At 35.7% G+C, this 27,321-nt stretch overlaps 1 protein-coding gene and 1 non-coding gene across 2 annotated transcripts in view; both read right to left on the bottom strand.

The window, feature by feature from the left end:
* The window catches only part of LOC120224556 (protein eyes shut homolog), a 428,677-nt gene that overhangs the window by 146,021 nt on the left and 255,335 nt on the right, over positions 1 to 27,321 (bottom strand). Inside the window, exon 4 of the mRNA XM_039222821.1 lies at positions 11,517 to 11,681. Within this exon, the coding sequence (XP_039078752.1) occupies positions 11,517 to 11,681 (165 nt within the window). The remainder of the gene's footprint in view (positions 1 to 11,516; positions 11,682 to 27,321) is intronic.
* LOC120224557 lies at positions 24,982 to 25,088 on the bottom strand. The gene has a single exon (XR_005526608.1). It is a non-coding gene; the product is annotated as a U6 spliceosomal RNA (small nuclear RNA).

The raw sequence follows: 27,321 nt of genomic DNA, 5'->3' as shown, positions 1-27,321 counted from the left end.
ATATATATATAGCTATATAATAGCTATTATATATTGGTTGGACTAGACTTGCTTACATGTATACTTCCCCTTTCACGCACAGTACATTAAAAAGTATACACTTTTTAATCCTTGCATACACAAGGATCAGGAATTTTAAAAATTGAATTCATTTTCTGTACCATTAGGGCATTTTTATGTTCACTTTTACTTTGAGTGCATAGTGGAATAGAATAAAATGATTACAATTTGCGGCCACTGCCATGACACTAGGTGCCAGAGATTTTATCTACTGTGTGACTTTTGTACCCTGAGTGCAAAAGTCTATCAACACAGTGAAAAAGGTAAATGTCTGGGTTTTATTAAAAAATGATTTTGAAAAAAAATAATTTTGATGTTATGGACATCTGAAAGGATCTCCGAGATACTCATGGATCTAGATAAACTTGAAATATCTCTGTATTAGAGCTCACATCAATTTGAGAGAGAGAGAGAGAAAAAAAAAAAAGAAAGAAAGAAACCAGAGAAACAAAAAGTATCACTGAACCTCAGATAAATGCTTGACATGTCAGTAAGAATGTCAGGAGACCTAAGTTCTCTCTCCCCCACGTCTCAGACTCCATAAGAGTAGAACACAAGCAACACTTCAAAGAATGGTTCAGAGAAAGGTATCAGGAGAAATTGTGAAAGAATATGAAACAGAAAAAAATTCTAGCTTATCCATCAGATTTCCTTACATGTCTTTATCTTTGAGATATTTTACCATAATGTAAGTTGATGAAAACTAATAATAATTCTAGTTATTCTTATCTATAGCAATTCAAACTGTTTGTGTCTGGTGAAGCACAACTGATTGTTACTCTGTAGGTAGACTTGCTTTCCATCTATTTGTAAACTTGCTTCAAAGTTCCTTAATCTAATATGCATATGTCTCTGCTCCTTAATGTCTCCTCTGAACTGGTCATAGTACCTTACCAGTTTCCTCATTAAGAGGTTAAATAAAATTTTTGATGTATATTCATTTTATGTATCTTTTTGAAAATTAGCCTTTAACAAAATAAGCTAATTTCAGTTTTTGAAATTATGATGTATATTAGGAGAAATGAGTCACGTTATATGATAGCAAAGAAAATCAAAACCAACTTCAAGGAGAAAAATTCACATAGAATAGAATGCAAAGGGGGTCCCCTGGTGTTAAGCAACATAGCAGTCTTGGACTGGACAGAGATGCCCACCCCTATGAATGACTGAGATCAGGTAGGAAGACAGGAAAGAAGGATTCAAAATACAATTAAAAATCAGAAAATTTGGGGACATACAAAATCTAAGAAACAGATTTCCCATGAGTGCTTTGTGCTATAGATCTTATTAAGAATATAAATTCAGAAACATAATAAAAAATAGTTGGATTAAATCAATATTGCAGAAGAAAATAAATTGGATAGAATAAAAGCATTAAAGATTTAATAGCAAAGCATGAGTAGCAAAGGGCATAATGAATATGGTTGAAAACCACTCTTTTGAGATCCTCCTAAATGTCCTTTCTTAGAGCCCACTCAACTCATCTAGGTTTTTATCGCACTTCTGAGGACTGCAGCTGTACAATACCCCAAATTAGTCCAGGGCAGAGTGATGCAGCCCTACCTTTTCTTTCTCTCCTCAGATCCATTAGCAGTCCTCCAGGCTTCTGTTCTTTGGAGTTTTCACTTATTTTCCCCCTGATTTCCTATTCAGTTTCTTAGGCTGCTTTTCTCTGGATTTGAGGGTATAATTAAGGATGTAGTATTATCTATGACTCTTTTGTTTTTCTTTTTTTTTTTTTACTGGGGGGGAAGTTGGGGGCAATGAGAGCACATTTAGAAATGCAATACTCTTTACTAGCATCTTGTGTTTTCTCTCCTTGGATATATAAAAGGTTAGTTATATCATAGAATGGCATAAGACTGTTTTTTTCTTGAATTCTTGGCTTGTTCTCCACCCCCATCCTTTGAGAAGATGGGAGGGTGGTTCATTTTGTTATGCAGTAAGGGACAGCCTGGTATCTGGTTCTTTCCCCCATTTTTACCCTGAAGTTTCTATTACTTAATATTTCTAAAATAAATCATCAAACTCCTATTTTCAAGATAAGGCTTAAAAATATGATATATGTAGTAGTGTAGAAGAAAGTTGAACATTTAGGTCAAGCTGTTGTACCATATGTACAAGGTCTGTTTTTCAAAGTTTCAAACACTGAATTTTAAAAATTATACATATTAAACAAGATACATGTAGTACAATGCAAGAATAAGTAGTTTTTAAAGGAAGTGCAGCCACTAAAATCAATGACAGGGATAAACAGTCTTATCCAAGTACAACAACATCCCATTATGAACCAGAGCCACCCTGTGATATAGAACACAACAAGGCAGCTTTAATAAAGGTACTGGAATGAAGTAAAAATAAACAATTTAACACAGTTTTCTCTCTAGTCTGCTGTATGGTAACAGCTTTAGTCTCATAATTTGGATTTATTCTATTAATAAGCAATTTCTTGTTTTATATAATAATACTTTCAAAGGAATTCAGAGTGTTTTGCTGGTAGCATGTGATGGTGGGAGGAGGCGATGAAAGACCTGAGATTACTGACGTATTTGCATGATTTGATACCAAATTATCCATTGCAGGGAAAACAGGCCACATTGTTTGATAGATTGACTTTTTCACCACCGTTTGAATCAACTGACTCTGTATTGCAAACCTGTATCTTGTACTTAGAGAAAAGCTATGAATAAACACTCAGAAGGAAGTTCCTCAGAAGGAGCTGTTTGTTTTTCACAAATAGTACTATAGTACAAAAATTCCATTTTCTACTTTCCTATGTAGGGAAAACCTACTTTCCTACTGTGTTTTTCTCTCCTGCGAGTCTCTCTTACTCCTCACATAAAAGACGTCACTTCTGATGCCAAAGGTGTGGAGTTTTTTCTCCCCATACATGCAATTCTCTGTGACACTATTTGGTGTCCTACTGCCCCACCTACACCTCATACTTCAGGTACCAGTTGCAAGCCCAGGTTATCACTAGTGCTTCTGATGAACTGGCTATAGATCAGACATTTCAAAGATCCCCTCGTTGGGTTTGATTAATTTGCTAGAGATGTTCACAGAACTCAGGGAAACACATTTACTAGTTTATTAAAGGACATGATAAAGAAAATAGATGAACACCAGATAAAGAGATATATAGGGTAAGGTCAGGACTGGGAGGGTCCAGCAGCAGATATTTCTGTGCCTGTGGAGCTGCGGCACTTTATTCACCCTCCTGGTGAAGATGTGTTCACCCACCTTTCCACTCTGAGCCCTGTACTATTGGGATTTTGTGAAGGCTTCCGTGTGAAAGCATGATCAGTTATTAACTTCACTTGCAGCCCCTCTCTTCTCTCTGGAGGTGAGGGCTTAGACTGAAAATTCCAAGCATCAATCATTCATAGTTTGGCCTATGTGGTGACCAGCACCCAACCAGCAGCCGTCCAGAAGCCCACTCAGAGTCCTTTTATTAGAAGAGAATATGCTCCTACTACATTTATCACTTACGAATTTACTACAGTTTTAGAAGCCTTGTGTCAAGAGACAGGGTCAAAGACAAATATTAGAACAAGAGATGCTCCTAGTGCTCTTATAACTTAAGAAATTCCAAGGGTTTTATAGACGCTTTGTGCCAGTAACTGGAAGCAGAGGCCAATATATATGTCAATTAACTCACAAGTACTAAAAACATGTTTTCAAACACAATTATAATACAAAAAAAGAAAAATTAGTGGTGATTAGTAAAATAAAATATGAAAATTTCAAATTAGAACTTCTAAAGAAAATCATAAGTAATGACTACTATTAGATACATTAAACTTTATGGGCTGAGTAATCCACATGCCACATTTAGTTCAACAGTGCTCATTGCACCCAAAGATATCAAGAAAATGTGTATCTCTCTTTCTGTGATATATGACAAATGTGAAAAACAGTGTCTTTCCCTCCATAATATCCAATCTGTACTGCCTTGGACAGGACTTGAAAGCTGTGTAAGACATCATTATTAAGCCACTGAAAGAGAGTCATTCCATTGTTTCACTGAAAAGACATGTGATGATCCATTAGCAGAGAAGTGTGAACCTGCCCTTTTTGAAAGGGTTCTTTATGCTTTTAGGCTATGTAGTAATTTTTTCAATGAATCATTTATGTCTTGAGTTTTTCTGAATATTAATGCAGAAAATATTTTGAAACTTTACAAAGTCTCTGATTCCCCACTTTATACTAATGAAATCATTGATTGTATCTCCTGATTTAAGACTTATTAAATATAGAAACTGCTGCTTAGAATAAATAGTAATAATTACTAAAAAACTACTGAACTCTAGTTTCTAGATATAGAATCTTAGAGAGACAACCCTAATAATTTTGAGTCTAAAATGTATAAATTATATACATAGCATATATTTATATACATGTTATACAGTATACATGTACATATTTAGTCTTAAAAGAAAGGATTAATAATGAAATAGTCCAGAGAGAGGGAAAGAATGATATCCTGCTCAAGATTTTATAATTTTGGTTTGCTTGGTTATTAGGTTAGGTTGTAGATCTAAAAGTGTCTAAGTGGAGATACTTTATTGCTTAATTGAAATACTCAAGAGAGTAACTATGGTTCATATGGAACCACTTCCATTGAAAGTGAGAATTTTCCTCTATTTGAACTATTGTAATGAATGCTCCCAAACATCAATGACAGTTTGATTTGAGTTCATGTACAAATAAACAACTGGTCATCTGTTTGAATTAAAATAAAATTCAACATCATTCCTTATAGGATCAATAGTGATGAATACAGATAGTATGTTTATTAAATCAGGTACACAGATGGTCAAATTTGGAAATTTCTGTAAAATGATACACATATCTACCATTTCTCATAAAACAAAAAACCCCTTCATATCCTTATACGGTACTTTGTATTTTTTAAAAACACTTTTATATACACTTAATATTTTTTTAATGTCTACTACTTTTTGAGGGAAAGATTGACAGAGTGTGAGGGAGTGAGGGGCAGAAAGAGAGGGAGACATAGAATCTGAAACAGGCTCCAGGCTCTGAGCTGTCAGCACCGTTTGACATGGGGCTCGAACTCACAAACCAAGAGATCACCACGTTAGCCAAAGCTGGATGCTCAACCAAGCCACCTAGGTGCCTCACACTTTCTTTTTTTTTAAAGCTTATTTATTTTGAGAGAGGCAGAGAGAGTATGAGTTTCAGGGGACAGAGAAGGGGGCGGGGAAAGAGGGAGGGAGAGAGAGAGAGAGAGAGAGAGAAAGAGAATATCCCAGGCTGATTCCCCACTACCAGTGCAGAGCCCAATGTGAGGCTCCACCTCATGAACCATGAGATCATGACCCAAGCCGAAGTCAAACGCTTGACCAACTGAGCCACCAGGTGCCCTATATACATTTTCAGATCCTGTGAACTTGAAAATAAAAATTGCATCTGCATTATTTGTCATCAAACTGAAATACAGAAAGGTTAATTGATTTATCCTGTGTTGTACCATTAACTCACAGCTAACTTGGATTCGAGTATACCTTTGGTTACCTATTGACATTTTGATCAAGACGGCACACATGTTTCGGCTTCAGCTTGAGAATTCCCTTTTCCTAGCTCTCCTTAAAGGTCTTTATTTGTATGTAGCAGCAGCAAACCCAGTAGCAATCTTAGCAGCAGTGGCTCAGGGTTGAAGACAACTTTGAGCAACAGTGGCGACATGGGCAGTAACACATTTTAGCAGTTAGAAGGCAGTTGGGGTGACCTGGTTGGTCTCTGAAAGGTTGGCAAGCAGAGAAGTTCCAGGAGAACTGCTACATTGTGGCAGCAGCCTGGCACACATAATTAATTATTAACACATGTTTATTACATGCTGCTGCAGAGTGGCTCCTGGGCCAGTTTCTAAAATTTATTGAGAGCCTATTTTAATTTTGCCTCGGCTGCTAATTGTGCTTAACCAGGAAAGAAAATACAACTCATAACAAGATTTTTATAGGAAATGAATCCTCTTCATTTGGATGAAGTGGTTAAAAATGAAAACCAAAAACTGCATCTACTGTTCAGTCCATTACTGTCTCATTCCTGATTCCAAGATTTTTTTTATAGTCTAAATATTCTTTCCCAGGGTGATTATGTCTATCAAATGGATATAATATTAATGACACCTATTAGATAGAAATATAGCATCCTGGACATCTAATTCCCAAGACTCCTTACCAGGAAAGTTATGAGAGAGGAAGGATTAGAACATTATCTCAAGAAGATAATTGGGACTTACTTCATGTTGCCATATACCATACAGTTTTAAGCATATTAAATGTGTTAACTCTCCCCATCATTACAATGAAGTTTTGATATCTTGGGTATTATTACAAATAATATGATTCCATTTTAGAGATACTGAGGCAGAGAGATGTTAAGTAACTTGCCCAGATGTCAGAGACAGATAGTTTAGCTCCAAAGTAATTTTTGTGGGATTTTTTTTTGTTTTTTAATTTTTAAAAATGTTTTCTTTATTTCTGAGAGAGAGAGACAGACAGACAGACAGACAGACAGACAGTGTGATCAGGGGAGGGTCAGAGAGAGAGAGGAATACAGAATCTGAAGCAGGCTCCAGGCTCTGAGCTAGCTGTCAGCACAGAGCCCTACGCGGGGCTCAAACCCATGAACTGTGAGATCGTGACCTAAGCCGAAGTTGGACGTTTAATCGACTGAGCCACCCAGGTGCCCTGTAATTTCCGTTTATTTTAGAAAAATTTTTATATTTATTTATTTTTGAGAGAAAGAGATGGAGACAGAATGTGAGCAGGGAAGGGAAGAGAGAGAGGGAGATGCAGAATCCAAAGCAGGCTCCAGGCTCTGAGCTGTCAGCACAGAGCCTGATGTGGGGCTCAAACCCACAACAGTGAGATCATAAACTGAGCTGAAGTCAGATGCTTAACCTACTGAGCCACCTAGGTGCTCCCATAGTAATTTTCTTAATCATTGGATTTTACTGTTCTTGAGATGGGCATGGCACCAATTTTAATCCTTGACTGGGCTCATTTGTTTGTTTTTGCCCCTACCTCTCTGTCCACTAGAAGCAAGTTTGTTCTTCACTGGTCCATTTCTTGATGTAATTACATAGAAACACCATATATCTCTCACTGATTTATTTCTTCATAAATTTCAATCACAGAAATAGAATTTAAGTTTTCTTAACACAATTGTTCTCTTTCAAGATACATCTAACAAATCACATCATTCTAGATCAAGGGCTGGCAAACTATGACCCATGGATCACAGTCTTCCACTCTCTGGTTTTGCAAGTAAAGTTTTTTACAACACAGCTACATTCATTCACAGCCCCATACTGTCTATGGCTGCTTTCATGCTCCACTGGCAGAGTTGAACAGTTGAACAGAGACTGCGTGGCCTGTAAAGATATTTGCTCTTTGGCCATTACAGGAAAAAATTGCCAACCCTTGTTCTGCTCCTGGTCGTTAAAGTAGACCCAGGATAAAATTATCTTTAAGCTAAATTTTGAGTAAAACTTGAAATACGCATTTTGTTTTTACTTGCTTACTAACAGAATGATTTCCTAAAGTATAGTTTCAATACCTACTCATTTTTTATCACAACGATCAAAGTTGAGGAACTCACCAACAGAGCTTTATGAACAATCTAGAAAAGCTTACTCTACACAAGGCACTGGGGAAGTGCTGAGGAGGTGGGTGGAACAAAGATGTAAAACACAACTCCAGATTATGAAGTGTTCCATATTTAGCAAAGAGACATAAGCACAGATTCCTAGTGCAATGAATCTTTTTACTCAGCTCTTGTTCTTAATTTCTACTCCTATTATAATACATATCACAGTCAGCTTTCTCATAGAATTATGTATATATTATCTCTCTATTAAATGGTGAGAAAAGGGTACAGGTCATTTCTTATCCATCTTTGTATAGGTCACAGTGCCTAGAAGAGTGTGATAAGAGTGCTAAGTTCTCAGTGAAAATTTTTTGAATTTGACTTCTTATAAAAAAAAATAAGATGATGAACAGCAATCGATGTGTATCTTGTAAATGGCAATGTATGAATTCATCCAACCATGCTTCCCACTCCACTCCCTCCCATAGCCATCTGGAGCAAGCTCCACCGGGAACTATCAAGGAGGGACAAAGATATTCAAAGATTTTTATGGTGCACATTGTTAAAATTGATTAAAACTGAGCACACTTTTTTCTCTAAGAAAGAAGCTATTTTTTAATATGCTGTCAGGAACTACTGTGGGATTTCATCGGCCTTGGCGTAATAAGTATCTAATGAAGATATTGTGTATTCTACTGGGAATCATTTTATAGAGAAAGGCAGATGTTATGATACTTTAGATTTCATGTATTTTCCTCAGCAATCTCAGAAATCTCTTCTTCCGGCCCTCCCCCAAGGCCACAAAAAAGGAGGATCTAATGATCTTGCTTGTTCTGTCCATTTCTACCTGGAATAAATACCTAAGACTAGCTCTTCTTATACTTTCCTTCTTAAATACAAATATTAAGTAATATGAAGATTCCTTCTGAATCTTGTCCTCTCAGTGGAGTTGCTCATGTAATTTGCCTCCTGCAACTTGGTCAGATGTCTGCTCCTAATTCTCAAAGATCACATACTTCCAAAGGGCATGCTTATTTCTTTTCAAAGAAGCAGCACAGAATGGATTCAACTGCATAGTAATACATCCCATGACGAAACCTCCTGATTGATACCACTGGCTGAATAGAGCTCATTTTCTGAAAGTGCACCTAAAGAGTTTTGTGTGGTCTCATCCCTTCTCCTGTGACCTATTAGTAGCTCCTTTGACGGGGTTCCAGAATTCTGAATTGGTTCAGTGGCAGATTCAAAAAGCTTTCTTTTCATCTTGACTGCTGTTCTCAGAGCTGTCTCTCTCCCACAGAGAGTTCTTTTTTAAACTATCCTTTCTAAGGATTTTAGTGTAACCCCATAAGGATTCCAGTTTTATCTTCCTTTTGTTCCTTTTCAACATCAATTAGTTGGTGAGGCAAACTGAGAAAAGATAAATCTGCAGTTTTGAACTAGGAATATAATTCAAAGCTGACACTGGCTTATCAACCTGATATTTCTCTATCCTTTTCCCTTTAAAATTGGGTGATATAAAACACAAGTATTCAATAAATGTCTGTAGAATGGAATGGAGTTTTTACTGAAATGTCCAGGAATGAAAATGACAAAACTAAAAAACAAACACACAAAAGACAAAAATCAGCTCCTAGTTTCTAAAGTGAAACACCTGTTTTAATTTCTTCACTATTCTTAATTGCTCCTACATGTAATATACTGACTTCAAAGGAATGAAAATTAGCCCTTAAGTCAAGTTAAGGGACACCTTTTACACTACAGGTGTTAAACCGAATCACAAAAACCTTCGTGTTCATCTATTGTGAGGCTTTTATGAAGTTGATAAATTTGAAGAGGGCTGAAAGTAACAATCCCATGAAACATTCTGCTGAGGTATCCCCAACAGTGTAGGATTAAATTACCACTCTACAGATGAACAAAAAGAATGCTTTCTAGACAAAAAATATTTTCTCCATTCACGGGTTATGAAACTCCCTTGAGTAAACAGCTTTGATGTATCCAGTCTTGGGACAACAATTATGTAAGACAAAGACAGAAATTGATAATCATTAAAATAGCATGGTGTTTTTTGTTTTGTTTTGTTTTTGGTAATAATTTCTAGTTTGATTTTTTTTGGAGGTCATGGGTTATAAAAGGCAAGAATAATCTTATGGCCCTAACATCAGCTTCAGTTTATTGGTTTAAATTAAAGTATGAACTTGGACAGGGTGTGTATATGCTTGGCATGTGTTTTTATGGCTTTCAAAAAGAGCACATTGAGTGGAAGCACAGATATGAGCCAGGAGCATGAGCCCAGAGAATTCCCAGAGGCTGGCTGCTTCTTTGGCAATGAGCTGTTTTTAGTTGGTAAAAACACACTCTCTACAAGAAAACGCCTTCATATCCTATATAACTTAAAAAATTGCAAAGCCAGAAAATCACTTTGCTTTGTGTCTTTAAATTATTATGTTTGTGTCTTTTGTTCTGTGTTTTGTTTTCTTTCTTTTCCCCTGCAATATAATATTACCTCCAAATTTCATGGTTGTCTACCACAACTTAGGTTTTATATATAAAACAAATTTTCCTTTTCCTTTTTTTCCTTCTCTCTCTTTAACCATAAATAAATCATATTTATAAATAAATCATTCTAAAGCCATCATTTTAACATGGGTGCTTACACTCCTGGGAGATAATGTTGGTCCAGTTCTGACATTAGTTTCTTTCTAAAATATAACAAGTTTTTGGTTTAAATTCTTTTTCTAGTTTAGGGGTGCCACCCTATATATATAAAATGCAAGCAGGGGAAAGGGACAGAGAGGGAGAGAGAGAATCTCAAGAATGCTCTACACTCAGCATGGAGCCTGACATGGGGCTTAATGCCACGACCCTGGGATCATGACCTGAGACAAAATGAAGACTTGGACACTCAATAGACTGAGCCACCCAGGTGCCCCAAATTTTCAGTTTTAATATTCAAAACTTCCAATTGCACCCAGTTTTCTAAAAAATGCTTCTTTTAAGCATTTTTACTCAAAGTCATTAATAAAAAGGTTTAATTTTCTTGGAAAGTACAAAATGATGACTCGCTTTTGCAAAATATTTCAAAGTACAGAAGAAAATATTTTTATAAATAATGAGTTGCCCTAGAATGGATAATCTATCCATATGCTGAAGACATTATACCTCCAATATAGGGAATTGTTAAAACTGCTGTACCTTCATTTCAAAAGAAAAAGAAAACATTGTCACATTTGAAATACTACATGGAATATACTTTGGTGATTTTCAGCCATAGAAAAAAGAAATTCTGCAAATTCTGGTTATAGAAATCTCTGTGAGCACATTGCATCATTACAGAACCCTGAATATAGAGGCATTTCCTTAAATAAATACTGTTAATATTATACTACTTCTTTCCTAACCAGCTAAGATAATGTTAAAAGAGTGACAGGAATCTTCCCAATTGCCAAATGAATCCCAGCTTTGTAATGCCTTTTTACAAATGACCAAGTATTGAATTCAATTCATATTTAGTGATTTATATTATAAAAATATGCTCTGAAACATTTGCAGCATTTATGTTTTACTGCTATAGCCATATGGTATCAAATTCATATGCCTGCTATATTCTTCCTTGCTGGTTCAGAGCTTGTTTGTAAGTCATGTTCCATTGAATTACTCATAAATTAAAGAAACTTCTTAAGCAAACTAGAAAGAACTAAGATTTTCTTTTGATAATGCGTCATGCACTCAGAAAAGTTTTCTCACGATATTTAAATGAATAATTCATTGCTTCAATAGGTTAACATTTGAGAAAGAAACCTGACATATAGGAAGTCAAACATTTTAATACTCACTATAAAGAATAGTTCCATTCAAAGTGTTTGTCTTTATAGTCAAGTATATGGTAACAGTTCTGTTATGTTCCTTCTCCGGGACACATGTGAACTCATCCAAGGTTGTAAAAAAAGGTAGTTCTAGATAGGAATTCCCATTAAAAGATGGAAAAAGTAAATCTGCATCTAAAAGAAAAAAAGTAAAATTTAGTGCATTTTGATGGCATTCTACTGCTAATCCAGTAGATAAGAACATAGTATTTGTAGTTAGCATTCATTTAAAAAGATAAAGCTGATATTTACAAACATTAGACCCAATATTAAGAAATTCTGATACATAAATATAATAGATTTGTGAAGTCATTGTCTCAAATAATTAACCACTGGTCCAGAGGAAAAGACCTACAGCAATGATTTTAACTTGTTATTCATGGATGGGCTTTAACAGTAAACACCCTGAATTGTATGAAACAAAATCTGTGTCCTTGCTTATGTGAAATAATAGTATTCATTACATTCTTAAAATATTCTGATATGAATGGCTATCCATAAAATTATATACTTAAGATCAATGAACTTTATTTGATGTAATTACACCTCAATAAAAAAGTTTTAAAAAATCTGTGACATAAAAGATTAGAAAATCTATAGATATATTTCTACATATAGATAGAAAATCTCTCTATTGAACCACATACAGGGGTGCCTGGCTGGTTCAGCTAGGAGAACATATGACTCTTTATCTTGGGGGTTGTGAATTTGAGCTCCATGTTTGGTGTAGAGATTACTAAAAAAATAAATAAACTTAAAAAGAAAAGAAATTGTCACACATAAGAGTTCATTATTAACATTTATTAATATTTAGTGCTTTCCAATAATACTTAGATGTTGTATAAGTGGTACTACTATAATATGTAAGGTTAATTTTTTAGAGTTATGCTTTTAGAATTATTAATCTTTAAAAAATTTTTAAAGTTTATTTTATTTACTTTGGGAGAGAAAGAGACAGTACAAGTGAGGGAGGGGCAGAGAGAGAGGGTGAGAGAGAATCCCAAGCAGGCTCCATACTGTCAAGCGCAGAGCCCGACAGGGGGCTGGAACTCATGAACTGCATCTCATGAACTGGATCTCACGGATGAGATCATGACCTGAGCCGAAATCAAGAGTGGGTTGCTTAATGGACAGAGTTATTTAGGCTCCCCAAATTATTAATCTTTTAAATGGTTAATCTCAAAATACTGAAGCACATAAAATTTGAAATGTACTTATTTTATTGTCATCTACCTATATGTGGATCTATAGACTTACATTGAACAAGTGTAATACATAGAATGTGGAAATGCAATAAACACTCAAATCTTCCTTCAGAGATGGATTTCCCCTATTCTCTTCCACCAGCCAATACCTGGAGGGTACCTGACACCTGCTATCTGCCTTGAGGAGCAGAAGGAAGCTGATTTCTGTTCTTTTTCTTGTCTTACCACCTACCGTTCATGCTAGCTGCTATTTCTGACCCTTTCAGCTTTGAATGTGGAGGAGGGTAGGTAGAGTGGAAAGGAGAGAGAAGTACACAGTAAAAGAGAGCTGTAGGAATTGGTGATTGATGCTGTTATAAGCAAGCTCTCACTCTCTAGGAATAGCAAATGTTTAAAACTGACGGTTTCTCTTGTGGTAGAAATGTCAGATAAAATACGACATGCTCAGTCCAGTTTCAATTTCAGACAAACAACAAGTAATTTTTTTAATATAAGTATGTATGAAACATTTCACAAAATACACTAGAAGAATTATTTGTTATTTGAAATTCAAATTTAACTCCATGTCTTACATTTTTAGTTCTTAAATGTGAGAACCCTATGACTCATGGGCATGTGTGCATTCTTTAGAACTCCTTTGCCAACTACAATTCCTAGGACTTGTGCTATGACCTGCCTTTGGCTTGTCGCTTCTAACTTGGTCCCATATTGATTTTTCACTTTAGCAGAGACTCCTGCGGTTGACAGCCACTTACTGGTGTCGAAGTAAAAGTTGTACTAAATAAAGTTAAACAGACAAAGACTTTATTCAAGACTACTGAAATAAAGGAGAGGGGTCAGAATTCAGTCTTTCCTTAATTCCTCTGAAACAAAGAGTGGTAGAGCTTTTAAAAGCATTGGTGGGAAAATCAAACTACTTGTGTTTACTAATTGACCTTACCCCTTAAAAAATATAAGCTTTTTCCAATCTTCATCACAGAATGGGCCTAGAGTCAGAAAGAAGACTGTCTAAAGTTAGTCAAACTGAGGGGAATGTTAAGGCCATCTGGGTCACTTAACTAGAAAAATTACTACTTGGGTAGAACCTAAAATGATCCTAGACCAAATTTCTTTCCTGAGAGGTCTGTATCAAGTCCCTGGGAAACACTTCTACATTCCCTGCTTTACTGTCTGTGAGGCTATTGTTAGTTTTCAGTCTTCAATCTCTGCTTCTGTCTCTCTACACACACACACACACACACACACACACACACACACACACGCATGCACGCACGCACACAATTCATGAAGGCTGATTTGGCTTTTTTTCTCAGTTATAAATGTATGACTGTTGGTCCATGGTCCTCCTTTCTAAGTGATTTGGTTTTATCCCCCCCCCCCCAACACTGCCAGATATTGGTGGGAGAATGTGAGGTGAGGACAAGACAGCTTTCTACAAAAACATTTCTTCAAAATTTGGTCTCTAAAATCCTCTTTCTTCATTAAATACTTGTTCTATCAAGAACTTTTCCCAGTTAGATCTTGTTTTTAGATACGGCATCTCATTTTGTTTATAGCATTACATCTTGGTGTGTGTGAGTTTATTTTTAACGTCCTGTTTATGTTCATAACTTTGTATTGTCAGATATAAATATAATTTATATGTTAGCAAACTACTTGATTTAAGATATATGGTAATTTAAATATTTAATATAAAATATTTTTACCATTTCTTGGCTTTTTGGACACAATCTTTAATTTCTCAACATTAATTTCCTTGGCTCTGGATTTTACCAGATCTTTTTTCAAATGCATCTGTTTTTAGGCTTACTTAGCAAATCCTGCATTAGTTCTCAGATGCCTAGAAAACTCTGTACTACTTAATACTTATTTTCATTAAAACATTCTCCTTATCACTCATGACACTATACTGTACTTTAGCCATCTCCTCACCTGCCCAAAAGCTTCTCTGAGGACTGTTCTTTCAAACTACTCCATAATGCACATAGTTTCCAAGGCTCTGTCCTGGATCAACTAGTTCATCTATGCTTTATCTAAACCTACTCCTCCTCCATTTTCTTACTCATTGCAGTTATACTCCCAGGCTTATAAATTCAGCATCATTAGCCACTCATCTCTTCTCAAATGGTTGCTGGCTCCTGTCACCTCTTTCTTAGATCAAATCTGGCAACTTTCCTTCTGCTACCACTGCCCATATTTAAGTTCTCGTTACATTTCAACTTAACTGTTGGCAACAGCTTCTTTCTAACTGGCTCCCCTGACTATAGTTTTTTTTAAGGTTTATCCATTTTTCAGATACAGCGAGAGAGAGACAGACAGACAGAGAGTGAGTGGTGGAGGCGCAGAGAGAGAGGGAGACACAGAATCCGAAACAGGCTCCAGGTTCTGTGCTGTCTGCACAGAGCTGGTCGTGGGGCTCGAACCCACGGACTGAGAGATCATGACCTGAACCGAAGTTGGACACTTAACCAACTGAGCCACTCAGGTGCCCCCTGCCTATAGTTTCTATTAGCTGTCATTGCTATCATGTCAAATTTACTCAGGTGTAATCACCTCAGAGTTTTGGTCAAAATCCTTCCCTAACTACAGAATAATTCATCTATTGATGGAGTAAGGCAAGTCTTCCATGGTCTTAGTTTTTTCAGAGCTCCTCCACAAACAGATCTACTTGTAAGGTTGAATTATACTTTCTTCTGTGGTTCTGCCTGTGGTCACAACTGTTCTGTCTGGAATTCCCTTCCCCCAAATCCTAGCTATATAAATCTTCCCTTATATCAAGGCTCACCTTGAATAGTCCCCCAAATATGAACTTCCTTACATATTGTATCTACAAATGTTCTGGTGCATGCATTGTTTTTTTTACTTCCAGTTATGGTTGTCATAAATGCTGGGTAGAACTGGTAAAATACTAAATCTGTTACTTTGGATGTGGGAGGTAAGTTAACTTTAATTGGCAGAAACAGAATAGTCTAAATAAATGAATTCTAAGAAGACATTGAGGTATAGGTGAATTAAGAGATGAGTTTGTTTATGATTAGAAAACACAGTATGAGTTTCACCAGATGGACCACAGTGTTTATCAGAGACTGAACTATACATGAACCACTTTTAAATATGTATATTACAAGGAGAAAAATATATGCCAATCAAGATTTTAATATATAAGGAGCAAAAAACATGCCAATGAGGTTAAACTACAATGTAGCTAGCTCTAGACAGGAAGAGATTTAAATGAGAAATTCGGATGCAGCCAGGGCAGAAAAAATGGTTAAGGTTACAAAGAGATGTACTTTGGTTTTAAATTAATACAATATTTTGCATATTATTTGGCAACTATTTACATGTTGCATGTCTGTTAGTTATACCATGATACAATTTTAGACAGTTCCTTTATATTATTTTTCTCTCTCCTACTTGGAGTCACTGATGTGTTCATTAATTCAACAAATATTTCTTGAGTGACTACTACATGCCAGGTACCAGTCAAGGAATATAATTGTGAGCAAAACAGATAAAGACTTTACCCTCATTAAGGTTAGATTCTATTCTCATGGAAGAAAACCTCAAGCTAGAAGTTGGTAAAATGTATTCATCTGATGTGGTAAATTTTTTCTTGGGTCCCTTGACCATTTTTCTTGACATTTGCTGCCAGCAAGATAGCAGTGAGCCTAATTTGAAATGTTAAAATTAGATAAAAGGGAGAGTCTAACAAAACCTGCCCATCTACTCTATCATATTATTCATTCTCTGATGGAAAGATCTGCTTTTGATTCATCTTTGCATCACCCTATGGCATGACCAGTTTTGCACAGTAAAGGCAAATACATTCCTAGACAAATACAAATATAGCGAAAATGACCACTTGTGGTAGTTTAGAAAAAAAAAAACAGAAAAAATATTACAATTAGAATGGGATAAGGAAAGACTATAGAAATAGGGCTTTAACATTTGTTTTGTGCTTAACATTTTCACATTACTGATAAACCCACAAAAGAAATTCTGGAAGAAAAATAGGGTTTTATATGAGGGATCATATATGAATTAAATTATTTGGATCCATAATCAGGTTTCCTTATTCTGAGAAGTGGTGAACTCATTAACAGAAAAAAATTCAATTTGCTAAAAAAAATGACTTCCATCTTACTTTGCAGGAGTATATCTATTGTATAATTCAGGCACACCTGCCTTTTCCCCGGCTTACACACTTCTTTAATCCTTTTTTTTTTAAAGAGCTGACAGGTTTTGTGAAATTTATGACAGGAAACAACAATTATGAACAATAAACATTTGCTATTGAATTGCTTTCTAACCATATTAATTTCCATTATCGTCATGTTTAGTGGCTATGTTTGAAAACAGAACTTCCCTGAGTGTGGAAAACAAGACTAATTGGGGTTAGGTAGAGTGTTTCCCTGCTGCTTCCAAAAGCCTCTTCAGGCAATGCCATTTGAACATACTCCAAATTTATTTTTCTTCCAATTATAAATGAAAAAAAACCACAGGGTCTTTGTACAGAAATATGTATTAAACATCTTACAAAATACACCAAACAGTAGTTAATTGGTGACTTCTCATCACAACACAGACATCTGCAATGTTTAAATGCCTTAAAAGATCATATGGACTGATCTATCTAATTATATTAACTTTTATATGGTTAACAAAACTTAAAATCAGTTCTGACTCATGGGAAAAACCAATAAATTAACCAAGAAGGAAGATATTTTAAATCCCTAAATTATATTATATTAAAAAAAATAAAAGTCTCAAATTGTCAAAGGAGAGAAACCAGAGTATCAACTTTGAATTACCTTATGTTAAAAATGTAGATGAGTTTAATACTTTTTACCAAATATATTTCTATAGTATGAATCAGGACTATGGTCAATTACTAACAACACATTGAAAGTTTATTCAGGAGAGCACCATGGAGTTCTTTATGATAATGAAAACACAGAAGAATTAAAATATTTACCCTGAACACAGTGCAACGGAGCTGCACAATGTTATTCATTCTAAATAGAATACCTTTGTCCACAGTATAAGTTATAACATCCTTAGTCTTGTATCAAAGTCTTCTATGACTGAACCCCAGAAACTGACATACTAATATATAAATAAAGCAAAAAATGTAATGGGTCACAAATTATCCATATACAACTTTATTATAATTCCTGGTACTATAAGAAACATAATGTTGTTTGCTATTCTTTCTTTGTAATAGAAATAGACTTGGTTTACTCAATAGAAATTAAGAAATACTATTTGAATGCTTCTGTTGAATCTTTTGTTATGTTCCCCAGAAAGAACATCATATAAATCCCATGACTAAGTTTATGAAGTGAAGATAAGGGGAATGCAATGCAGTTATTAATATTTTGTTTTTAATTTAAAAATAATAACTCCTTTTATAATTTTAATTTTATTAAATTCTGTGATTAAAAGGAATATCACCAGTTAATAAGTCCATATATCTCTCTTCCTAAAAAATTCATCACTAAAAAATAATAAACCTAGCAAATAATATTCAAAGATACAAAAGGTATAATATTGGAATAATGTTATTCCAAAGTTATAAAATTAAGTTCCAAGACACATGAAATAGACTTACATACTGTACATATTAATTGTGAGAAACTTCAATGTCTTAAACATTTATATATAGTTGACCATTAAACAACACTGGTATTAGGGGTGGCCATCGCCCCCCTGCCTGCTCTGCACAGTAAAAAATCTGAGTATAACTCTGACTCCCTGCAACCTTAACTAAATACCCTACTGTTGGCTGGAAGCCTTACTGATAACATTAATAGTTGATTAACACATAATTTGTATGTTATATGTACTATATACTAAATTCTTAACAATGAAATAAGCTACAGAAAAAAGATATTAATAAAATCATAAGGAAGAGAAAATACATGTAAAAAAATCTACATATGAGTGGGCCCATGCAGTTCAAACCTGTGTTGCTTAAGGGTCAGCTGTATTATTTTCCTGTTTAAAATGACTGCAATAGTTTTCCTTTGCTAGCAACATAAGCAGCCTTTTGGCATGGCACACAGATCATTCTTCACTTACCTTCCATGACTGCATAATTCTACAAATACCCAAATGCTACCAACACTACCCTACTCTGCATTTTGAACATTCATTGTTCAGTTTCACTACCTTCTCTGCTTACTGGTCTTCAGCTCTTCTTGAGTCATTTTAGTGATATTTTTTTCAAAAAAATCATCTCTTTCACAGAACTACTCAAACACATTGCCATTGACTTATATATACTGTATGATAAAACACTTAATGTATACTTTGTGGTTTATGTCCTTTTTAAAAAAAAAAATCTCTAATGTGTATTTTTTTCTCCCTCCACTCCCAGATTGACCTTGCCCAGTTTCTGGTGGCAGAACACATGAGCCAGAGTCTGGGCTCCTGTGGTACTTCAATTAGAGTGGTTCCACTGTTCTATAGAAGATTTATTATTAATAGTTTGCTAAATATGTTTGAAAATTATTAAGGCAAGATACACAGGAATTCACAGGTAAAGCTACAATTAAGCTGCCCATTCCCATGATCTACCCCTCTACTTTGATGATCCTCAAACTTGTTCTTAGCAGGGCTGGGACAATCAGGCACTGAGAATACAATTCATGCTGTTTAAATATGACCAGGTGATAGACATCAGGATGCTAATTTATTAATTTAAAAATATAACTGTTATATGGATTGGAATACTGATGTTTTTATGATTATCATATTGGTTCCAACAGCCATGCTACGTTGGAAGAAAATTAAAATCAGTAAGTCACTGAGGATCATGGAAACTCAGAATCCAAAGAATTAGAGAAACTACAAAAAATCAGAAATTTTGGCAAATGATGAAAAAATCAAATACATTTAAAAATGCTCCACATCATTAGTACTAAGGAAGATACAAATTTCAATCATGATTAGAAACATATTTTTATAGTCTTCAGATGGCAACAATTAAAAAGTCTCATAACTGCAAGAGTTGGTGAAGATGTAGAGTAACTGGAACAGTTACATATTACTGGGGCAAGTAAAATTTGGTACAAACACATTGAAAAACCATTTGACAGCATCTGGTACTAATTAAAAAGTACATAAACCATCAACCAATTGCTCTTCAAGATTTTAAGAATCTCTTTTATATTTACTCAAGAAGGAATATATGAGAATATTTGGAAGGGTATACTTTACAGAATATAATAAACACAAAGTCTAAATTTTCATTAATAGAATGTTGAGAGCATAAATTGTGACAAACACATATAAATGAATGCTACACAACAGTGAAATGTGTTACTCCTACAATACTAACATGGATAGTGGGGTACTTGGGTGGCTCAGTCAGTTAAGTGTCCAACTCTTGGTTTCGGCTTAAGTCATGATATCACAGTTTCTGAGTTCAAGCCCTGCATTGGGCTCCGCGCTGACAATGCAGAGCCTGCTTGGGATTCTCTTTCTTTCCCTCTCTCTGCCTCTTCCTGCCACCACCTCTCTCTCTCTCCCTATTTCATAATTGACTAATAAACTTAAAAGAATATGTTTGATATTATTTATATAAAGTGTCTGAATTTTTAAAAATGTTTTATTTACTTCTGAGAGAGAGAGGGAGAGAGAGAGACAGAGACAGAGAGAGAGAGAGAGAGAGAGAGACAGCATGAGCAAGGGAGGATCAGAGAGAGAGGGAGACACAGAATCCGAAACAGGCTCCAGCCTCTGAGCTGGCTGTCAGCACAGAGCCCCCATGCAGGGCTCGAACCCATGAAATGCAAGATCATGACCTGAGCCAAAGTCGGGCAGTGAACCAACTGAGCCACCCAGGTGCCCCTAAAGCGTTTAAAATAAATAAAACAATACTATAGGGATGATAAAGACAAATTCACTACAGTGTTTATTCCTGAAATGATAAATTAGGTTACAAAGAGGCTTCAAATGTATTGGTAATGTTTTACTTCTTCACTGGGTAGTGCTACATAAATGGTGTTATATTATTCTTTAAATCTTTTTGGAAGAATTATAATCTTAAAATTCTTATAAATCTTATAAGCCACCAGTAATCATGGGAATTAGAACAGAGAAAATTAGAGAAATAACACTTACAAGGCTATAATGATGAGATATTTCTACTGCCTTAGTCCTTTCTAATTTGTCTTCTATCCTCCTCACTCTAAAAAAGCAACACTCACTAAAATTATCATTGAGTTCATGTCTTCAGTAAGACTTTAAAGTATAGGTAAGTATGGTGATTTATTTTTATTTTATTTTAAAGTGTATTTATTTATTTTGAGAGACACAGAGATAGCTCAAGTGGAGGAGGGGCAGAAAGAGAGAGAGAGAGAGAGAGAAAATCCCAAGCAGGCTCTGCATTGTCAGCATGGAGCCTGACGTGGGGTTTGAACTCATGAAACCGTGAGACCATGACCTGAGCTGAAACCAAGAGTCAGACACTTAACCAACTGAGCCACCCATGTGTTCCAGGCATGGTGATTTGCATTTCATGTCCATAATATTTTCACCTTCAGACTGGCTGGTACAGAAGGTCTTTGAGAATGAGTCCTTGAGAATGACAATATATATGCTTAATCAAGCAGGATTACAATGTTATCTGCCATTTCAGATGCTATCATTTTAGTAGACGAAATAAACACAATTTTCTGGTACCTGGTATAGAAGCATCATTTGAGCAAAGCCTCCATCTCTATTCTAACAGGCAGGAAATTTATATTAGTTTGCTTTTACCTGGCAAAGATAATAGCACACCTCCACAGTCTCACATCTATTCTCTAACACCACATCACAATTTAATCCATGAGGAGCTTGTTTGTTTTACTATCCCATAAAATATTTTATATATTCAATGATTTACTATGGTGATGCCATACTGCTGATAATATGGGTGGATAGTACCTGGAAAATTGAAAGTATCTAGATGCTGTGGTAAAATATATGAGTGCTTAAGGTTGGGGAATATATTCCCATGAAAATTGAGAATCCTGACACTTATAAAATTCTTGGATATGCCTTCATCTAGAGCATATAGAATATCCCTATCCAGAGGAAAAAACAAGTTACAGGTGGCTAACAGATAACCTGTAAGCATAAAGAAGGCTGAAGATCAATCTGACTCACTGAAAATAAATCATAGAGAATTTTAAAGAATTTGTATCTTTTTATGTATTGTTTTGTTTCAACCCAAGTAATATATTCAAATTATTGGTTTATGTAGAAAATTTTTGCATTTTAATTTCTTTTTTTTAAAAATTATATTTTAGAGAGAGATAGAGTGCAAGTTGGTGAGGGGCAGAAAGAGAGGGAGACACAGAATTCCAAGCAGGCTCCAGGCTCTGAGACGTCAGCACAGAGCCAGACGTGGGGCTCGAACCCATGAACAGCAAGATTGTGACCTGAGCCAAAGTCAGAAGCGTAACTGACTGAGCCATCCAGGTGCTCTGGACTTTTAATTTCCTAATTCTGGAATAATTTTCCTCATTCTGGAAGTACTTCCTTTTCAAGTGGCTGGTGTGAGTATTTCTTGCTGGTAAACCCTCTCAGTTCTGTCTTTCTTTTTTCTCTTGAAGATATATTTGTTTGGACCACATTATCAAAGTTTAGTTGTGCAAATATTTGTATATTGACATATAGTTTCTCTCTGCAGTTTGAAGGCATTATTTCTTTCGATTGGATTCCATTGTTGATGTTTTAAAGTAGTTAGAAATATGCTAAAAAATTAGTTATGCTATACCTTCTCTTTCTAGTCATCATATTTTTAAACTTCTCTTGCAATTCTGTATTGTCTGTGTTAAAATATTCAGGTCTAACTTCTTGTACTTAATTCTTTTCTCAGCTTTATCTAATCTGCCATTTAATTCATCTATTACATCTTGAGTGATTATATATTTTATTTTATTTTATTTATTTATTTATTTTAAATATTTTTATTTATTTCTAGAAGAGAGAGAGAGAGACAGCGTGAGCAGGGGAGGGTCAGAGACAGAGGGAGACACAGACTCTGAAATAGGCTCCAGGCTCTGAGCTGGCAGTCAGCACAGAGCCCGACGCGGGGCTTGAACCCACGAACCATGAGATCATGACCTAAGCGAAAGTCGGACGCTTAACCGACTAAGCCACCCAGGCTCCCCTATTATATATTTTATTTTAATGTTTGGACATTTGTCATAGTCTCTTGTTGCCTTGCTTATTTTTAAACTCCTTTAAAAATTTTTTTATTACTGAAGTATGGTTGATATTACAGTTAATTCTCCCCTTTTTTTCAAATTGTTATTACTGAAGCATAATATAATATTAGTTTCAGGTGTACACCATAGTGATTTGACAATTCTGTACATTACGCAATGCTCACCACCTAAGTGTAGTTACCATCTGTCACCATAAAAGGTATTACAATACTACTGACTATGTTCCCTGTGTACTTACTCATTTTGTAACTGGAAGTTTGTACCTCTTAATTTAATTCCCTCTTGTATTTTCTTCAGCATTCTAAATAGGGTAATTTTATTTCTGTATTTAATGAATCTAATATCCAAAATCCTTGGGGGTTATGCTGCTGCTGATTTTTTTCTGCAGCATTTTGCTTGAGGTAGTCTGTTTTAGCTGATATTCTTTTTTATTATGCAGTTTTTTCAAAATTAATATTTATTGCTGAGAAATCTATAGAGACCCAATTTTATGGAATTTGGATTTGCAAAAGTGGATTTGCTTTTGCTTCTTCCAAATATCCTGAGGCTTTCAAATTGAGATTGTTTTGTATTAATTTCTACTTTGGAATTTTCTCAACCAAATTCGCAGTATAAATTAGAATTGAGGTCAGCAGGGCTGTAGAAGATTCTGGGGGTTTCTTACAAATCCACAGTGAGAGTGGGGGACAGTAGGTTTTGTCTTTCTTTGCTGGTAGGTTCTTTCTCCTCCCCCTCCCCCTCCCCCTCCTCTCCTTCTTTTTTTAACCCCCACCTTACCACTCAATCTTAAGTCTCTTAGAGATCTAAACTTTATGAAGTGTTTTCAGTTTCAACTTTTGATTTTGCTTAGAGACTTTTTCTTTGTGTTTCATACTAACCTTAAACGCCTTTATCTTTTCATACCTGAAACTAGAAAATGTTGGGTTTTTACTATTTGTCACATATTTTTTGTAAATACCTTTCTAGTTTTTGGCGCTTAGAGTTTTCTTTATTTTCTGAACTCTGGGGATGATATACCTATGCATTTATTTTTTATTATTATTTTTTTTTACAAATAGTTTATTGTCAAATTAGTTTCTACATAACACTCAGTGCTCATCCCCAAAGTGCCCTCCTTCATGCCCATCCCCCCCTCCCCCCCACATCCATCAGTCCTCAGTTTTTGTCAGCATTCAAGAGTCTCTCATGGTTTGCCTCTCTCCCTTTCCCCCACCATTTCCGCCCTTCTTCTCCCCCTTGGTCCTCCGTCAAGTTCCTCCTAATCCTCCTATACGTGCAAACATATGGTATTTGTCCTTCTCTGCCTGACTTATTTCGCTCAGCATAACACCCTCAAGGTCCATCCATGTTGCTACACATGGCCAGATTTCATTGTTTCTCATTGCCATGTAGTATTCCATGGTATAGATAAACCACATCTTCTTGATCCATTCATCTGTTGATGGACACTTAGGCTCTTTCCATGTTTTAGCTATTGTGGAGAGTGCTGCTATGAACATTGGGGTACATGTGCTCCTATGCCTCAGCATTTCTGTATCCCTTGGGTAAATTCCTAGCAGTGCTATTGCTGGGTCATAAGGGAGTTCTATTGTTAGTTTCCTGAGGAACCTCCACACTGTTTTCCAGAGGGGCTGTACCAGTTTACATTCCCACCAACAGTGTAGGAGGGTGCCCGTTTCTCCACATCCTCGCCAGCATCTAGAGTTCTCTGATTTGCTCATTTTAGCCACTCTGACTGGCGTGAGGTGGTATCTCAGTGTGGTTTTGATTTGTATTTCCCTGATGAGGAGGGATGCTGAGCATCGTTTCATGTGTCTGTTGGCCATCTGGATGTCCTCTTTGGAGAAGTGTCTGTTCATGTCTTCTGCCCATTTCTTCACTGGGTTGTTTGTTTTTCGGGCGTGGAGTTTGGTGAGTTCCTTATAGATTCTGGATATTAACCCTTTATCTGATATGTCATTTGCAACTATCTTTTCCCATTCCGTTGGTTGCCTATTAATTTTCTGGAAAAATATGGAACGCTTCACGAATTTGCGTGTCATCCTTGCGCAGGGGCCATGCTAATCTTCTCTGTATCGTTCCAATTTTAGTATATGTGCTGCCGAAGCGAGCACGATATACCTATGCATTTAAAAGATGGCTCATTTTATTTTGTCTAATATCTTAATTGATTTTTAGTAGGAATGCTTCTCAGAATATCTCATGTGCCCACTGCTACAAAGAGAAGGTTAGATCATCATCTTTGCTATCAAATAGATTATATGAAACCTCACTGAATTAGATCTTCATAGAGTCCTACACTAAAATTTCCTTGTGAACACAGAGGAATCAAAAGCTATAAAGGAATCAGGGTGCCTGGTGGCTCAGTTGGTTGAGACAACAACTCTCAGTTTTGGCTCAGGTCATGAGCTCATGATTTCATGGGTTTGAGCCCCATATCAGATTCTGTGCTGACAATGTGGAGCCTGCTCAGTATTCTCTATGCCTCCCTCTCTCATGCTGTCTCAGTCTCTCTCAAAATAAATAAATAAACTTAAATTTTTTTAAAAAAAAGCTATAAAGGAATCAAATTCTATAAAGGAATTTAGAGAACATATAGTTTTCTTCTCTAGTATTTCTCATCCATATATATTCACAAATGCATGCAAGCATATATAAACAGAAGAAAAACAAAAAGAACAAAACAGAAACCACAAGTTAGGCAAGAAAAAAAGATATTTTCTATTACTTTTTATATATTTTGTCTCCAAGAATATGAGAAACATAGTTAATTTGTGTTAAATGTATAGTATAATATTATTCTTTATATTTTATAAAAAATGACTTTGGTTTTTTTCTTTTAATATGCATGGAAAGAGAGAGAGATACACACAGAATGAGAGCAGGGGAGGGACAGAGTGAGAGAGGGAGACACAGTGTGAAGCAGGCTCCAGGCTCTGAGCTGTCAGCACAGAGCCTGACGCAGGGCTTGAAGCCATGAACCATGAGATCATGACCTGAGCTGAAGTCAGACACTCAACTGACAGAGCCACCCAGGCACTCTAATAATGACTGTTTAAATTAAACATTAAATTCCTAAGTACTTCAAAAGTGTGTATAGAGTACTTAGAGATTTTCTAGAAAAATCTTGGAAGCAAATCGCAAATTATTGAAAAGTAAGTAGCTATCATTTCAAGGGTGAATTTTAGTTTACCTTTCCTATTACCAAAATGATGAACTTGATAATAACACTGGTAATTCATAGAAATATTTTAATTTATTTATTTATTTATTCATCTTCCTTAAATAATTTATTGTCAAGTTGGTTTCCATATAACACCCAGTGCTCATCCCCACAAGTGCCCTCCTCCATGCCCATCACCCGCCTCACCCCCACGCCCATCAGTGCTAAGTTTATTCTTAGCTTTCAAGAGTTTCTCATGGTTTGCCTCCTTCCCTCTCCCCCACTATTTTCCCCTTCTCCTCCCCCACAGTCCTCTGTTAACTTCCTCCTAATCTACCTATGTGTGCAAACATATGGTATTTACCCTTCTCTGTCTGACTTATTTCGCTCAGCATAACACCCTCAAGTTCCATCCATGTTGCTACACATGGCCAGATTTCATTCTTTCTCACTGACATGTAGTATTCCATTTTATAGATAAACCACATCTTCCTGATCCATTCATCAGTTGATGGACACAGGTTCTTTCCATGTTTTGGCTATTGTTGAGAGTGCTGCTATGAACATTGGGGTACATGTGCCCCTATGCATCAGCACTCCTGTATCCCTTGGGTAAATTCCTAGTGTGCTATTGCTGGTTCATTGGGGAGTTCTATTGTTAATTTTTTGAGGAACCTCTGTACTCTTTTTCCAGAAGGGTTGCACCAGCTTACATTCCCACCAATAGCGTAGGAGGGTGCTTGTTTCTCCACATTCTCACCAGCATCTAGAGTTTCCTGATTTGTTCATTTTAGTCACTTTGACTGGCGTGAGGTGGTATCTCAGTGTGGTTTTGATTTGTATTTCCCTGATGAGGAGGGACACTGAGCATCGTTTCATGTGTCTGTTGGCCATCTGGATGTCCTCTTTGGAGAAGTATCTGTTCATGTCTTCTGCCCATTTCTTTAGTGGGTTTTTTTTTTTTTTTTTTTTGAGTGTGGAGTTTGATGAGTTCCTTATAGATAGTGGATACTAGCCCTTTATCCAATATATGATATGTAGAAATATCTTAAATTACAATTTAAGAAATGCTTTCCATATGGCAAAACCAAGGCAACTGACCTGTCAGTCATAAAGTACTTGTTATATCCAATACTTCTTTAATTTGTTTATTAAAGATAGTAATTGTTTGTGATTAAACTATA

Source organism: Hyaena hyaena, unplaced genomic scaffold (genome assembly GCF_003009895.1).
Source record: "Hyaena hyaena isolate Hyena2069 unplaced genomic scaffold, ASM300989v1 scaffold_1191, whole genome shotgun sequence".
In the NCBI taxonomy this organism is placed as follows: Eukaryota; Metazoa; Chordata; class Mammalia; order Carnivora; family Hyaenidae; genus Hyaena; species Hyaena hyaena.
The sequence above is the reverse complement of the archived record's forward strand: the minus strand, read 5'-3'. Positions and strand labels throughout refer to the sequence as shown.